This window comes from Syngnathus scovelli, chromosome 7 (assembly GCF_024217435.2).
Source record: "Syngnathus scovelli strain Florida chromosome 7, RoL_Ssco_1.2, whole genome shotgun sequence".
Classification (NCBI taxonomy): Eukaryota; Metazoa; Chordata; class Actinopteri; order Syngnathiformes; family Syngnathidae; genus Syngnathus; species Syngnathus scovelli.
In genome coordinates, this window is record NC_090853.1 from 6,715,308 (window position 1) to 6,732,610 (window position 17,303).

General features: G+C 40.3%; 1 protein-coding gene across 1 annotated transcript in view; it reads left to right on the plus strand.

Annotated features, from left to right (window-relative positions):
* hip1 (huntingtin interacting protein 1) overlaps nucleotides 1-17,303 on the plus strand; it is a 28,643-nt gene that overhangs the window by 5,392 nt on the left and 5,948 nt on the right. Inside the window, exons 3-18 of the mRNA XM_049726830.2 lie at nucleotides 9,254-9,317; nucleotides 9,831-9,973; nucleotides 10,126-10,182; nucleotides 11,095-11,175; nucleotides 11,566-11,642; nucleotides 12,168-12,229; nucleotides 13,312-13,452; nucleotides 13,671-13,728; nucleotides 13,844-13,919; nucleotides 14,459-14,602; nucleotides 14,789-14,886; nucleotides 15,322-15,394; nucleotides 15,524-15,707; nucleotides 15,928-16,016; nucleotides 16,094-16,210; nucleotides 16,497-16,598. Of these exons, the coding sequence (XP_049582787.1) occupies nucleotides 9,254-9,317; nucleotides 9,831-9,973; nucleotides 10,126-10,182; nucleotides 11,095-11,175; nucleotides 11,566-11,642; nucleotides 12,168-12,229; nucleotides 13,312-13,452; nucleotides 13,671-13,728; nucleotides 13,844-13,919; nucleotides 14,459-14,602; nucleotides 14,789-14,886; nucleotides 15,322-15,394; nucleotides 15,524-15,707; nucleotides 15,928-16,016; nucleotides 16,094-16,210; nucleotides 16,497-16,598 (1,566 nt within the window). The remainder of the gene's footprint in view (nucleotides 1-9,253; nucleotides 9,318-9,830; nucleotides 9,974-10,125; nucleotides 10,183-11,094; nucleotides 11,176-11,565; nucleotides 11,643-12,167; nucleotides 12,230-13,311; nucleotides 13,453-13,670; nucleotides 13,729-13,843; nucleotides 13,920-14,458; nucleotides 14,603-14,788; nucleotides 14,887-15,321; nucleotides 15,395-15,523; nucleotides 15,708-15,927; nucleotides 16,017-16,093; nucleotides 16,211-16,496; nucleotides 16,599-17,303) is intronic.

Below are 17,303 nucleotides of genomic sequence, written 5' to 3' on the forward strand. Positions count from 1 at the left end.
AAATAAATCTCTGACTTGATCACGCACGCTCCCAATGAGTATGCAGGCTGCTGTTGTGTTGTGGATCCTGCTGTTTCCTGCCTGGTGTGTCCCCCGACTCGTTCCCACAGACCAAGCATAGGGAGGGGTGGGGGGGTTAAGTAGGTCAAATGAATCTAGGCAGCCAAACTGCTGTGATAAGTGCTGTTCCGATTATAGACAGTATTTTAGACAACAGCTATCTGGTTTGCCTGTGCATAGTGTGTGTCATGCAATTTGACCCACGGCACCACCTGCACTCACACACTTTGTCTCAGGCAAGACAGCAGCAGCACGGATTAGAAGGATTGTATGTTCCAAGCCATGCATGGTCACTAGGTCATTGTCAGGCTCCTACGTAGCATCCTATGGAACATTACATTTCTACCACTTAGGTTAACGGTCACTGGTGACGTGCATTTTATCCCAGCAACTTTGGGTAAGAGGCAGGGTGCACTTTGCACTGACCACTATCCAATAACAGGGCTCATGCTGTAAAGACAAACATTCACATCTTTGGGCAATTTTTAGTCATGATGCTTTTTTTTCTGCTGTCTGAGCAAGCAAGAGGAGAGAGAACATGCAAGAATGCATGATAGGGCAGTATTTCCTTAACCTTTAGATTGGACTGTGCCATCCTTGTATTCTTGGTGTACTACATGTGGAGCATCACAATTGATCGAATTTGAATCGTATTGGCAGCCATGATTAAATTAACTCGGCGATATTTACATTGCAAATGTGGGCTCTGCTGCATATCTAATCAAGTAATCAAGCTGACCACTAGGGGTAGAACTCACAATGAAGGCTTCATTAAGCCGCCTAAAAACCAAGCAAACTCACCCCGCCCTAACCCTAACAACATTGATAAAAGATTTTGGCTATATTATTTTGGCCGTAATCTTGCAGCACCGTGTACTGTACATGTTTATTTTTTTTGCCTCCTGGTTGATTTTTCACTGTTGAATTGAAGCAAGCGATGGCAGGAATCAACCAATCCGCTTTTTATTTGGCAGAGGATCAACGAGAGATAATCCATCTGATCTGTTTTGTTCTAAAGCCACCTAAATCTGTTGTGTAGTCGATTTCACCTCTTTTGTTGCAAATCAAATAAATCTCTCGTGTGGTTTAGATCTCTGCCTTGCCTGCGATTAAGTACAATCAGTGGAAGTATAGCGTTTGTAAGAAACCTATCAGGAGTTTCGTAAAAGAAACATACAAAATTACAAGATCTGTCAAAGTGTGTTACATAACTATTGTTTGACAAAGAGAGTCAGTGGCATTTGGACTGTAGTTGAGATGATTTGAGACACAATGGCAAACAGTAGCTGCTTGTGTCCACCAGTTTAAATCCAAAACTGTTGACCATTGTTAGTCTAGTGCAAGCCCACACAGGGATTGGCACTGTCATGGCTGCTCAGTCCAGCTCCTTGTTAATCATTTCTATTTCCTTTTCGACTTGGTTAGAGTCAAGATGCCAACGAATGTTTTGTCACACTGTTATTAATTGGCCAATATTATGTAACTTAAATGCAACTTGTGCACCAGGCTACGCTCTATTAAACGATAATGTTAATGTTTTTTTTCTCTCCAGACATCTTTTTATGTTCTGTGTGTGTGTTTGGGGGTCCTCTATTGTTTGAGTTTGTAAGTATAGGCACATGTGTTGTAACTGCTTTGTTTGTTGTTTATGTGGGAGATGTTTCGTCACTTCTCGATTGCAAAACAGCTCCGTAAGCTATTTTTTATTTGGGCACTTGTGTAGGTAGTAATCTTTGGATACATGAACCATAATTAAAGCTTGTGGAAGGCATCTGGGGCATGAGTTCCGCCGCTGGAGTTTGCAGTGTGAACCGCTGGCTAACATCACATTGTGTGTTGCAAAATAAAGGCCTTAACATTAGACTACCTACCAGCTAAGGATGGGTTATTATGGGGAAAGAAATTAGGAGGAAATTGTACACGTGTCATTAATCCAAAGACAATTTTTCATACTGTATACACTGAATTTACAGTATGTGCAGAGAAAACATTTTGACACGTTTATTAATAAATGTCAAATCCTTGTTTACCACCTGTAAATCAAAACACAATGAGGTTACAGATGGATAACCGTGTACCCTCAGAAAGCAAGCGTGAAAGAACAAGACCTAAATGTACTGAGACAGCAGAAACAGCAGGCAGTGATGGTGGCCTCATTGCACTGACTGGACACAGAATAGAAGTGGCGAACAGTGGCCGATCACTTTGTGCAACAAAGTGCACCGATGGGTCCCTGGTGACTGTAAGAATGACTTTGCCTTTCTAATTGTTTGTACATACTATTGTCTTCTTCTTGTGTTAAATTTCTTCTGTGGATTTTGGACTGGTACCTTTGACTGAACTGCTACAATCATATTGTGTAATATTTATTATTTGATGTCACTGTTGTTGGACTTTGCTTCAGAGCTGATAGGAAGCGATAAATGAGAGAAGGAAGCTCGCTGTGTAGGAGTACAGTGTTTATAAAAAGTCTACACACCGCCGCACAAATCTCGTGTTGAAAAGGAGTCGGTAAACATTTCCTACAATTTAAAGTGTCCCTCTGATTAACCCCGATTAAAGTTTAGATGTTCTAGTATGGTTTGTCTGATGTTGTTACAGTCATATGATGCAGCACAAGTTAGGGTCTGAAACTTATTTAGAACAATCATTATGTGGAAATTCAACTTTTTGGCTAATGTGGAGTTTAAGAAATGTGTTGTGTTGGTCAAAGTTAAATTATAACCTGAATCAAAAGCTTAAGGGCATACAAAGAATGTTCACTTTTTCAAGGTTGAGGATCTCCGAGAATCCAGATGGGGGCATCAGTTACCTAAAGTTGCTCTAATGCTATGAATTGAGTTTTTGTTCCTGAAGCTTGCTTGCTATTTATTCTACACAAACAACAATCCAACAGCCAGACAGAAATGACATACGCTAACATTCTCGTTACAAACCTCATACTTTTCCTTGTAAAGCATTCCAAAATGCTCACAGATGGCTGTTCACATGCAGAAATTATATTGTATACTCAGAAGTCTTTAGAGGTCACATTTTTGTAAGGATTAAAAGATTTTGGATATATTCCAGGGACAGTTTCTAGAGTAACAGGTAAGCAGGAGAAAGCAAATTAAATGCATTCCTCATTTTCCGGAAGATTGTTTTGGAAAGCAAAAATAGTACGCCCGTCAAACCCCCCTACCCCGCCCCCTATCTTTACAGGACCCCTGGTGGGCCCCGGAACCCAGTTTGAGAACCTCCGGTTTCGAGCCATCCTAGTCTGCAGCCTCCCGTGCAGCTATTGTCTCAAATAGACGCGGGCTATTTACAAAATAAAGCTAACACGGGAGTCTGCATAGGGACATGTTGGCGGGCGGGATGTAGAATGTGCGGTCGTCCTCGCTGCTCGAGTCCCGGATACTTCAGTTTCTTCGTGGTCGCATGCTGCCTGGAGCTCGCAGGGAGAAAGAGAGAGAGCAGGGACACCGAAGGAATAAAAGAAGGAAGTGGGGACAGGGAAACATTTTAATACCAAATCGGGACACATGTTGAGCTAACGTCGCGCTCCTCCACCTCCCCCCTTCTTCTCCCAAACACGTTCGTTGCCTCCCCGCTTCTCGCGTTTGCATCAAGCCAGCGGATCTTCGGGCTTTCGGGAAGGGAAGGACCATGGATCTCAGTAAAATTGTAAGTGCTCAATGGCAGATGGATTTAAATGACATTAGAGACCGCTATTGAACGGTGTTGTTTTTAGGTGGAGGTAGGCTGGCGTGTAACAAGTCGTAGAAGGGGTTTTCTCTTTGCAAGTAGGAGCTTGTTGTCTTCATGCAGCTAAATGAGAAGTTTTGCAATTTGATTATGGGGTAAAAGATATACATGTTTTTTTTTTCAAAGAAAAGGGACCCACTTCTTCAATTAAACGCAAGAAGCATCGATCGTTACCATCACGAGCCTAACAGCACCCCAGAGCATCCCTGTGTTATAAACATGAGGTTTTGCTGCTTGATGTTTTGCTTCTCTGGGTCTGTTTTGGGGTAGAAGAATAAAATGCACTTTAAGTGTCTAGCTTGTGGTGTGAGGAGAAAGTAAGGAACTGACAGACTACTGCAGCAAATGGTTAAAAAAAAAAACAGTCATGTCCAAACAAGTTCTAACTTGCAAGAAAGCGAATGTCGAAGCAATATGCGTGTGTTCTATTCTATTACAACACACACAACAGATCAATGCAAATGTGTTACTTCCGTTCGCACAGCAGAAATAGTCCTATTAAGCAATCCAGTTCTTTGAGTTTTCTACAGTAGTTAATTTTTTTTTTTAAGGCAATCCAATTTAAGACAAAGAACAGTGAGTGTATAAAAAATGATGCTAGAGAATACGTGCAGTGTAATTTGAAAGGGGGTGTAGTATAGACATCTAAATAAAAAAATGCATGACTTGTGGCAGTTAATGATGGAGACAAGCGGGCCGTGTTCTGAATACACTCGAGCAGGTGCATTAAGAAACAAGAGTAGCCTTTCATTGGAAACATGGATGGGATGTGCACTTGTAGGAGCGGGGGAGGATGGGAGGTGAACGAACACCTACAACACACCTTCTTTATTCCTGTCAAAGAGGGAGGGCTATTGCTCATGTGTGTGTGAGCAGATGGTATAAGGTCAAATGTACATAAAGTATCACGATGACTACCAACAACACCAAAATGCACGTTTTGTCGACTAAGTCTTTAGTAACAAGATAAGGTGAAGTGTACACAACATCTGCTGTGATAGCAATTTATGTTATTGTGAAAGAGTTTAATCACTAATGCAATTCTCACAGCTGGCTGTTCCTTGTGGTTATCTGTGTTTTGGTTGTTGAGCTTGTCTAGATTTGGTTTGGTTTGGAATGAAAACAAGTCCAACAAATACGTTGCCAGTGTTCATAATTCCCATAATGTTGATTGCGGTGGGTTTGCCACAGGGAGCGTCTCGGTGTCTGTGGGAAACAGGTAGCCCACAGGGACCACCTGAGTAGCCCGTAGGCATATTCTATTAATAGCTCATCAGTGATGGGACATTGTGCTTCAGCACGGCAATGTTCTTCTCGGCCTGTCTCGTGCATTGTGAGCAAGCGTGTTGCCATGGTGAAGCGGCCACAAGTTGTCCTGCAATATTCTCTTGCCTCTTCTCATATATTCAATGAAGCAAACGCTGCAGGATGTCACTGTCGATGTCTCGGTTGATCCAGAAGCCCACTCTAAAGGGGAATACTCAAAGTTTGGGTTTGAAATGTATCTGCTGTGATGCTAGTCCTGGATCTTTTCTGACACACCATCGCTAACTTACTGTAGTGTACTGCACATATGTGACATTCGAGTTTGTTCAAATATTCTTTTGGAGTGACCAAATTTAGTGGCAAAGTATTATGTGGGAACTATGAAAAAAATGATAAACGCTGTTGATGTTGTGACTGACGTACCACGGCCCGTTGGGAGTTTTCTTCCCTAAACAAACTCAGCTGGTGACTCCCCACATCAGTAATCCAAAACGGAATACTCAGAAGATCTAATTCATTGCAGGTTTTATCGATGCTACGTGACGTCTTTTGCACTTGTAGGGTGGTTGTTGGTCACAACATAATTCCAATCATTTCCTGCGGGGGGGACACACCCACGCAGGGAGTCTGTGATGGATGGCTGCACGTGATTGGTGGTGGCGGTGCATTGACAAAGTGGCCTGAGCAGCTTCATTGAGCTGCACAGATGTTCTTTTTTTATGATGTGTCCACATGACATCAACAGTCCTCCCACAAGTAAAGCTTTCGAGCCTAGGCTTCACTCGAGGCTGCAGAAAGACATCCCATTAGGAGGGGGGGCTCATAAACATGCCGCAGGGGTGTCTGTCTAACAGTTTAATTATGCTCAAGTCCGGCCGTCTGCACCGTTTATCTATCTTTAACTAGCCTCTACTTGTCTTCCATGTGTGTTGCCAACATTTGGGGTACTTTAAATATGGCACAGTGCCATATGTTTTCATGCCTTTTTTAATAGGCTCTTGAATTACATGATTTACAGTGCGCTCAATGTGGGTAATTCCCGTCAGACTTCATACGTTAGCTAAAATGACCTTATGATTAGGTCTAAATCAACATGGAATGTTTCCAAAGTGGTGATGTTGGTTTCGTGTTGAATGGTATTGCAGCCTTTCCTGTTTGTAATGACTTGTGTGAGTTTTTGCAAGATCCATTCATTTGGGTTAAGTACTCCAAAGCTGACTGTTTTCCACTACCTTCCTCTCTTCAGTGCCAGCCTTTCAAGAGGTGCAGAGTGACGTTGTAGGAGAACGGATGTTTGTGGCGGATGCAACAAGTAAAATGGTCCTTAGACAAGCAACACAGGGGTCTCTTGTTCAAAGGAATGACTTTAACATGGAGTGGAGTCGCATTTGGAAATGCATCATAGCCCCACATTGATTTTTTTGCGTCATTTTTTCCCCCTGAAAAGAACCTATAGTTGCTGTCTGATTATGTTGTGTGTGTTTGAGAATTGCGATATGATTGGCATGTTGCAACAGGAAGATGGGTGTGTTATGTTTCAAAAAGAATGACTAATTGTAAGCCAGCCAACCTAATTTAGCTGTGGTCTAATTTGAGCCCACTCGAAAGGAGAGACAGAATCGCTCATGTTGTTGACCGGAGAGCATTTTTAAACCAATCTTTATATTTTGCTATGCCTGTTAGCTCCTTTGTATGATACCTTGTCTGTAATGATGAGCTTGATGTAAACCTACCTGGAGCGTCTGCAAGCAATGTAATGATGACGAGGGATAGAAGGAATAAAGTGTTTAACTCTGGTGAACCTGCCACTGTCTGGGGGGATTTAACATGATTTTTAGCTTGAGAAGTGGAGCAGTGTATTTTTCAGCCGAAGCTGGCCAGGAAATGGGCAGTGCTGGGTGTGTCAAGACAGGAAGCATGACAGAGCACTTGCAAACCTTTTAGAACCACTATTTGTTTGTTAAAAGACCTAAAACAGCTGATTGGAAAAAGTGAGAAATGGTGTTATTGTTGAAATCTGGAAAAATGTCTCATTTAATTACAATGTTAGGTATTTTTCTTGACCATCAACCAGTTCCAGACTTCTTTAATCACAAAATTCTAAATGTAGTATTTCCAAATTTCCCTTCTCATTTAATTCAATTTGTCACTGTCATTAAAGTGATATTGTCTTTGGATACAATATCAACTGAAAATATTCAAGTGAGCTGTTGTTTTTCCACAATCATCAGTACTGGAGGGCATTCATTCCCCATGGTTTGAATTAGAACTCACAATTGCACAAAAGAATGAGTCACTTTGAGGCAAAGAAGAGACTTTTAAACATAATAACCGCACTTAACTATACCTGGAAGACAATTTTCCATATCAGTGAGACAGTCAAGGCCAGAGTGAGAGTCATTCTCAACCCTGGAGTTTCCCACTTCCCAATGTTTTCATAACGATTAGATTATTTGTCTTTTAGTCTAAATTCCCTCCAAGAATATTCATATTATTGTATATTTGATCAAAAATCTAAATTCCAGTTGAATGTGCTTTAAAGATCTGACACTAACTTTACGATTATCACACATAATCACAGACTGAATCCACAACAGCCTTTTTTTCATCCCATGCCCCTGAAAATCCTTGAACTTTTTCACAATTGTACAAAATATTCTGTGGTGTTCATATAAGACTACTGAGTTGTTTCATTCAGTGGGCAGTTGATACTTCCTCCCAGTAGCAGTACAGCTATCCTACCATCAGCATATCAATGGCTTGCTTTTTTATGCTTAATCAGGCCTGCAAGGACCAAGTTAACATGGCCTAAACTGTTGTTTTTACAACTGTGGCTGAAATAAAATGTTCTTAAAAAAAAAAAAAAATGTGACGGTTACCTAGATAGTCATTGGTGTATCAAGTTTTTCAAATAGATAAGGATAAAAATAGAGGCACGCTGGGAGTCTTAAAAAATTGAAGTCGTTAACAAGGGTAAATCCCCTTTTTTAAAATCATCAAAAACCACAAGTCACCTCTAAATATTTTTTATCTTTGTCTTTTTTCCTCTCTCTGCTTGAATTTGGCAGTCAGAACATCAGTTGCAATGTGAGGAGCTAATTGACTATTGATGCCAGTCAGCCTCCTCAGCCAATTCAAGGAGTCCTGGGCAGCTGCCTTTCTCTTTCAACCCAAAGTACAAAGTGTCTCTGTGGACTAACTGGGTCATCCTTTTTTCTGGGAAGTAGTTGCAGTGGTATACTATGAGGTTTTAAATGGAGGTGAAAATTCATCCAAAAGTTTAACTTGTGCAAAACACATGAGAGCTCACATAATAAGATATTTCTGTACAAGCTGATGGGACTGAGCTTGGTGCTCCTCTTGTGATCTTTACTTCCTCTCCTGACTGCTTGCATACTAGCACAAAGCAGCTTCAGGACATCTGTGGGATGCGAGATTATGAAACCTCCCTCCCGTGCTCTCCTGACCCTAGCTGCCATACAACAATTAAATATAAATTCACAGAATGCCATTTGTGATTTATGTTCTCAACTTGACATTCCACATTGTCTTTTAAAATCTCATGCTTATCCATCATAAGAGTGGTTAACCTCCTCTCCTATTTTGTGCAATCTTGCAATAATACTATACCTTCCTCTGTAACAGCTTACCGTCAAAGATTTTCTTTTTGCAGACCAGGAAATTGCATAAAAGTATCCAGCAAAGCATCATAAACCCCAGGAGCACACAGGAACAAATAGTCCCCCCCCACCCCCCCTACTTCCAAATCAACAACCAAAGAATTATGTGTGGGCACGAGGTGCTTCTCAAAGTAGAATGCATATCAACAGAGTTTACTTCAGGTCATTTTGATCACCCTCCCCTTCAGGTATTTAGGGTTTCATTTTAGTGGTGACTTTACAGTAGAGTCAGGTAAACTGTCTCATACTGTTTGCTGTCAGGCTACCATAATCATGGAATGCAGAGAAGAACTCAGTCGGGCATCTCGGCTGCTGCCTTGAATAGCAACTCGACAGAAAATAGGTCAATCACCTTCACTCAAACTTCACTGACTCTCAATCTCTGGGCAGCTTGAAAGAGAAAAGACACTTTTGTGAAAGATTAAGATGTCAAATGAAACGCATGAAAGTTTTTGAGAATGTATATTTTTGGCTGACTTTACATTTCCTCTTCCTCACAGGCAGTCAGCATCAACAAGGCCATCAACACACAGGAGGTTGCTGTCAAAGAGAAGCATGCCAGGAATATCCTCATATTTTGTCTGCACACAAATGTGTGTGGGGGTGTGTGTGTGTGTGTGTGTGTGTGTGTGTGTGTGTGTGTGTGCATGCGAAGTTGTGATTGCCATGTGACAGTGTTCTCCAGTTGAGGTTATGTTAGTGTAAGATCAAAACAACAAATTGAGGCTAGCCTCATCTGTGCTGAAGCTAATTTAATCCTGTGGGATTTAAAATAGAAGACAAGACAGTCTGTGCAGTTCTGTATTTCATTTCTAATAATATAGAGCAGCATGAGCTTGAAATGAAAGTTCTTGGATTCTTGCCTGGAACTATATTGTATTAAACTTTGTACATTGATTTACAAAGCCATGTTCCACTGAACCATTGTTACGGTTAGCGGTTTTATCCTAATTTGGCTAAATTATCATGAGTCAAAGTAGTCGCTAACAACATTGCGGTTGTTAGATTTGGGAGACATTTGTTTGCATTTGTCACAATAATATGAATATTGAAGCTGCTGGTCCTTGACTGTGTCACCTTGCATTTTGGGGACTCATCATGAGAAAGGAGCCCACACTTTCTGGGCAGCCGTCAACCGGCTTCCTCTCTCCAGCAATGCAGTCCTTTGCTGGAAGTTCTGCCATGTTTTTCACAAGCTACTACGAGACGGACATCCAAATGTACGTAAAGACGGCATCGCTTTCTACCACTACATTTCCCACTATGTATTTAACTCTAAATGCCTGTAATTTCTTCAAATTTGAAGTAATCACTCTTTTTGTGTGTACTGAATTTTCTCTCCTTTCTTGTGTTGCTGTTGCCACCGTTTTAGGTGATAAAAGACTCTATGAGGAATAAGGCTGATTTGACGGATATGAGCAGAATGTGGGTAAGGAAGCGCACCCGATTGTCGGTTGACATCAGAGCACGCCACTGCTGTTGACTAAAATAAGAATTAAGTCTTGACCAAACAATATGTGGTGTTGTTAATGTAAACATGCTGTCTACGTCTTTTGAGGTCGTCTTCTTTTCATTTCAAATAGTTCAAATCTTTTATATTCTTTTATTGGGGTTGCAAGATAAAACAGTGGGAAAAAATGAATTGCGATGGAAGGGGACCTTAAAATGTAAATCTCAAGTCTGAAACCAAAAATACATATGATACTTTTGGAATACCGACACTTCCTGAGTTGTGACCAAAAGAGCAACATGTGTGAAAATGTTGAAGTGGAGCGGAAGTTGCCTGCAGGGGTGTAATTCACTTGACTGCTCCAAACATCTAATTAACTGTGTAGTATCCACAGTACTACTTTAGCTGCCAAGTGACAGACTTGTACGTGTCCGCACACCCCATCACTCATGCAGACTCATCCTCTGGCTTATTTGGAGTACACTCTCGGTTGAGTTACTGTAACCTTGTTTTGGAATTTAACCACCACATTTTGGGAAATTCGAATCCTAAATTTAATCCACTGGTGAAGTAAGAAGTTCTTGTACAGTATTTCGACTTTGCCCCCATTCTTGGAGCAAAGATATGCTCTTACATATGAGAAGCAACTTAACCAGCTCCAGTTAACTCATCCTATTTGAATTCCACGGTTTTAGTTCTGCTCCACCAGAGGAAGTTGCTCACATTTTGAATCTTAATTAAATAGCGCCACAGGACAATGTGTCATCTCAAATTTCCCCGTGTTCTTTAATCAGCCAGCTTACTGGCCAAAGTCGGGAGATACTGTTTCTACCTTTGGCCATGTTTCCAAATGTTGATCTCCCTTTGTGATTCAGGCTCTTGTGCTTCCAGGGTCACCTGAGTGAAGGCTACGGGAAGCTCTGCAGCATCTACCTCAAACTGCTCATCACCAAAATGGAGTTCCACATTAAAGTGAGTTGGCATGGCCTATAAAACCCAATGAGACTCTCGTCACTCATTATCTATGCTTGAAGTCTGTTTTTATTGCCATCGTTTCTCCGCGGGGGCAGTGGGTCCTCACAGAACATTCCGGCTGTGATACTAATGGCTTCTCAAGGATCTATAAATGAAGCTTGCTTTAATGGGACAACTGAGGCGAGTCGTAGATAAACAGGAAATCGTGAATATTGCCTGATTGTCTCTATTTTTTAATGCTAGCAATGTAAAGAGGTAAAGGAGCAGGTTTTCAGCAGGAGTGCAAACCTCACAATTATTGTGATTCAGTCACCTGTCATTCAGATAGACCATGGTGTGCCACGCGTGTTATTTGAGCTTCCACCTTCTATATGGTTTCTCTTTCAGAATCCTCGGTTCCCTGGCAACCTGCAGATGTCAAACAGACAACTTGAAGAGGCAGGAGAAAATGATGTCAACAACTTGTAAGTAAGGCAAGCTGCCACATTATTTACAAGATGGATCCCGAAAGATAATCTTTGGAATAGTCAAACGTTTGTTGCTCGGGCTGGACGTTATTGCAGAAAACACAATATAAGTATTTCATATCAGTCTATTGATATATATTGAATATTATTAGTATTTTATTTTCAAAATAAGGACCGGGAGAAAAAAAAATGAATTAAATGATTTTATTTTAAAATATAATAGTTAACTTTAGAGATGTTAAAACAATGAAAAAGTCCAATTAACTGGTTCATTTAAATATTAAATAAACATCTTTTTTAATATAATGTGCATCATAGGTCTGGGTGAATATATGTATTTCATGGTAGTCTATGTATTTTTTTTACCTATTGAAAAAAAATCTTTTTTTATCTAAAATACGTATAATAGATCAACTTGATTTCAACCAAGTGTGTATGTATGTCATACCTTAATTTCTCACACAAGGAGCCAAACAGAATCTTTGAATTTCACGTGTGTTTCTCTTTGTGTGTGTCCCCCAGCTTTCAATTAACAGTGGAGATGTTTGATTACCTCGAGTGTGAACTCAACCTCTTCCTTGGAGGTAAGATCTTTTGGACTAATGAGATAGTCTGCTGTGAACACGCATTCATTCAGGCACAAAGTTCCAACTTGGGCAGACAGGAGGATTGAGCGATAAAGTTCTAATGCTGTACAAAAATAGATACTTTTACCATCAGAGCCGTGATGCGTCTGATTGAGTGGCTGCAGACTGTTATTGTCGTTGGGGTGACTCATCATAGGTGCAAGTGTCTTACAGTATATGGACATACTGTAGCTAAAAATAGGCTGCAGGGATGTGATGTGTGCCAAGAGGAATTGCTGGCAAAGCTGCTCTCCTCTACTCCTAAATGAATTGAAGGAAATTACATTCTCGTTTCTTTTTATCATGGCCTTCAGTCTGCATCCTGTGCATAGTATTTTCACACAATTCACTTTTAGTTGAGGCTTTTAGAGGGGAGTTTCTCATTTTCCCCTCATGTGTCTGATCGCTAATGGATGATTTATCAAGGCATAAACATAGGCCTTAATTTTTATTCACGTTACGGATTAACTGTGGAAAAAGAGTTATAATGTTAATGTTCCTTACAACACAACAGCAGCCTTGTGACAGTTTTCATGTTTAATTCTTGCTGCTCCATTTTTAGTTTGAGACTGTAGCGCAAGTCTCCCGTCTCAGTTCTGACCTATTTCCACAATGTTTCATCATTCAAAGTTTAAGAGGCGAGTTCAATTTGTCTGTGTTTTTGTACAAAAAAAGAATTATAATAATACTGAATGTTTTTGAATCGGTGAGGAAACCACATCACTGCCAGGTTCTCAGGATTTGGCTTCATGGAAAATGGGTAGGAGAGCTTTAATGATTGAGGGCGAGCGAGAGAAACAATCTTTTTAGTATTGAGATTACAGCTGCCTTTCTTTTAGACTATATTCACAACCTTTTTATGGCGGAAGGACTTTGTAATAAATCAAACCAAACAGGGATACCTCTTCAGATTTGCGTTTACATTTACAGGGGTGTTACTAACATGAAAACCAGTGAGCGTTAATTGTAAAGCTGAGATATGTTGTAGCATCAGTCCGAGCCGCTAAACAATATTGTTTGTTTGTGTTTCTCTATCCCAGTATTCAGCTCGCTAGATATGTCTCGGTCAGTTTCAGTGACTGCTGCAGGCCAATGTCGTCTGGCTCCGCTCATTCAAGTCATCTTGGACTCCAGCCACCTGTACGACTACACAGTCAAGCTGCTGTTTAAACTGCACTCATGTGAGTAACATGTAACTCTGCCGTTCACTCGATTTGTCATTCACTTATCCTTGTAGTTCTCTATTAATTTAATACCATACTTTAGTATATTCAATTACAGTCTTGGTGGTTTAAAAAAATTGATTCATGTTGAGTGCATATAAAGTTGGTGAGGATGTGTTAACTGATTTGTGTGCGTGTGTGTGTGGTTTTTTTTTGTTTTGTTTTTTTGTATGCAGGCCTTCCAGCAGACACTCTCCAAGGCCACCGAGATCGCTTTCAGGAACAGTTTAAGAAGTATGTACGGCCAATGGTGCCCAAACCAAAACCTTGTCGGTCAAACACATAAGTAACCGCTGAGCACGCTGCTCAAATTTCATTCTCACACACTTTGATTTTTGTCTTATTGCAGGTTAAAGAGTCTGTTTTATCGCTCCAGTAACTTGCAGTACTTCAAGCGGTTGATTCAGATTCCACAGTTGCCTGAGGTGATGATTGACATGACACAAATGTCCACATTAACTGTATGGAGAAAAGTATTTGAAAATTATCAGCCATTATCAGACTACAGTAGAGTGAAATGTTCCTTTGTATTTTGTCCTAAATGGGTTTGATCGGGTTCAGTTCAGTTCTTTCAACATAAACCATAGCTTTATGAACCTTGCATTTTGCACTGGGCACAGCCATGCTCGACTAGAAAAAGACTGCTCTAATATTAGCAATATAATATTTCAAAACTGATTCAGAGGGAGCTATTCCAACTCAGACTGATTAATAAATAAAAAGGTCTGTCCAAAATTTCTTAAACACGTCCATCTTTTAGAAGTCTGACTTGATGGTAATTTTAGATTCCCAAGGAGTATGTTCATTTTGCTCCGTATGTTGAAAAGCTTATTCTGCTAAGGTAGCCACATGGCCATGGAAAGTCAAATATGCATATGAAACACGCTTCATGCTAGACATTTTTTCTTTTTCTTGACACTAAATAAGCAAAACATTTTCAAATGAATGAAATGTTTTCTCTCAGAATCCTCCAAACTTTCTGCGTGCATCTGCGCTGTCAGAGCACATCAGCCCCGTGGTTGTAATCCCCGCCGAGTCGTCTTCTCCAGAGTCGGAACATATGGTGGAAACTGACGACCTGGTGGACACAGACCTCCCCGTCCTTCCGGTAAAAAGTGGAAAAATGTCCAAATAGAATTTACAACTAGGCAATGAACCAACAGCAATGAGTGCTGAAGTAATGAATCACTTTTTGTACCCAATTCAGAGCTCTGGATGTTTTCAGAATAATTTATGTTGTAAATTAAGCACTTTGGATCTTCCCATTTTATATCTTGTGGCTTTGAATGTTTAGGCTCCAGTGGAGACAAAATTTGATGACCTCTTTGGCACCTCTGCCGCAATTGACCCCTTCAACTTCAACAATCAGAATGGAATGCGCAAGGATGATAAGTACGTTTTGAAGATGTATATAAACTTTTGGGAAATAAAATTTACCTTGCTCAACTACTGTAGATGCGTACAGTACTTTTAATGCTCAAATATACTGCACCTATCATTCCTTTAATTTTGAAATGTACTTTCTTTTAACCCCAAAAAATTTAAGTGTTTCATTATATTTTCATTATTATTATTATTATTATTATTATTATATTTGCTATTATTATTAAAAATGCATAACTTTGACCTGAATTCAACAGTAGTTGCCAGTAGCACAGGATAAGATAAAACATTTGTCTCAACACTAACTCATTACAGATGGCGGGAGCTCTTTTATACATTAATTTAATTGATGATAAATACATTCTCAATTTAAAAACCAAATTTAATGGTAGAAAGAAATATTGTTGGTGCTTTTGATTTACAAGCGTTGTCTTTATCCGCTAGAGACCGACTGATTGAACAGCTGACAAGGGAGATCCAGGCCCTTAAGGATGAGTTGGAAGCATTCCGATTGGAGGTAAAAAGGAATACACTCCTCCCAAATCCATAATTTAATCCAAGTGCACGATAAATGTATATTTGCTCAGAATTTCCTTGATAAAACAACTGTAATTTCAACCTCCACCCGAATTTCTCCATCTGCCAGAGTGGACGCTTATGTCAGGCTTTGAGGGGCCGTGTCAATGAGCTAGAGGCAGAGCTAGCAGAGCAGAGTCACCTCAGGCTACAGGCAGCAGGGGAGAGCGAGTTCCTAAAAGCGGAGCTTGATGACCTGAGGAGGGTCAGGCAAGACACAGAGAAAGAGCAGCGGAGTCTGACCGAGATAGAAAGTAAGCCCTCTCACTGATATATCAGGGTTTTTATTTTATCACCCGATACATACACATAAGTACATATAGCTGAAGATGTCAGAGAATGTTTCTAAATAATGAACACAATATTGTAACTAGGAACAGCTGTGAGAATAATAGATTAAGGTTCATAAAGATAAGTGGCTAATGTAACTAGTATTCCCACACATTCCTTACTGTATCCTTGGTTACTATGTAGAAAAAGCTCAAGCTAATGAGCAGCGCTACACCAAGCTGAAGGAGAAGTACACCGAGTTGGTACAAGGTCATGCTGAATTGCTGAGGAAGGTGAGAAAAACATCTTTGTTTGTATTGAAAACTCCTTTTCATTGTCACCGTAAGTTTTTGTTTGTTTGTGGATGCAGAATGCAGAGGTGACCCGGCAGATGACGGTGGCTCGGGTAGCGCAGGATGAAATAGATGCAGTGAGGAAAGAGATGCAGGACAAGGTGAAGGCCGCTCAAGATTTTGCGGACAGACAGGTGGGTCACCTTAATTTTGCTTGTTATTTTTTTTAATTGATTTTTTTTTTTTAAAATCATGCTCATAAATTGGCTTGTGTAATATTTTCAGCAGTGATTTCCAACCACTGTACTGTAGCACACTCATGTATTGTTAAAATTAATATGGCGTGCCATGCAATGTCATCTAATTGGCCAAGTTTGAAAATTATAATTGAATAGGTCTGTAATGGAAAATATATGCCTTGGCTCATCATAGGTGGGGGAAACATTGATCTAAAGAAAATGTGACATTTCATTAACCCAGGAACGAGCGCAGCGGGAGCACGTTGGAGAGTTGCAGAGAGAGCTGGAGTCCAGCAGGGCCGAGCTGGATTCCCTCAAGATCACCATGGGTTCCTCACAACAGGTCTGTGGTTATTCATTGTGACAGCAAAATCAACCTGCTGTCCTTTAAACCCTTTGCCGGAATCGCAACGCATGCTGACCCAAAGATTTGTGTCTATATAAAAAGAAAGAAAAAAAGATAAGATATGATTCATTTGCTTTTACGTTGTGTTCAGTTCACGTCTCCCTAAAATATGAACAAGTTCATGAACCTTTGTTTTTTTGTACTCATTCAGGTGGAATGCTGGTTGTATATTTTCAATATTCTTGATAATTAAAAGTAGTTCGCTCTCAATAAGAATGCGCTGGAATTATCATGCTATATCGTCAAAAAGTCATAGTTTGTGGAAAATATAATGTCCATAATTTTTTTCTTGCTGTGACGACAGCCCTCCTTAGGGACCTTCTGTGTCATAGCTCTCATAATGTTAGACCCCAATACCAATTTACTTCATTTCTAAAATCAGACCATTTACTCATTCTGTAAGTCACTTCCATATTTTTAGTGAGCTCAGTCCACAGAGTTGCAAACATGTTCACAAGCCCCTTAAGACACATAACATGCGGGATCTGACGAAACTTCACTCTGTTGTCATAGTTTGTTCTGCCAAGTTTCACAACCACAATTTCCCACTCGACCGCAACGCAGTGCTCTTTGGAGACTACGTGCCTAGCCACAAACGATAAAAAAGCAGTGGTGTTATAATCTATGTTTACAACTGGAGGT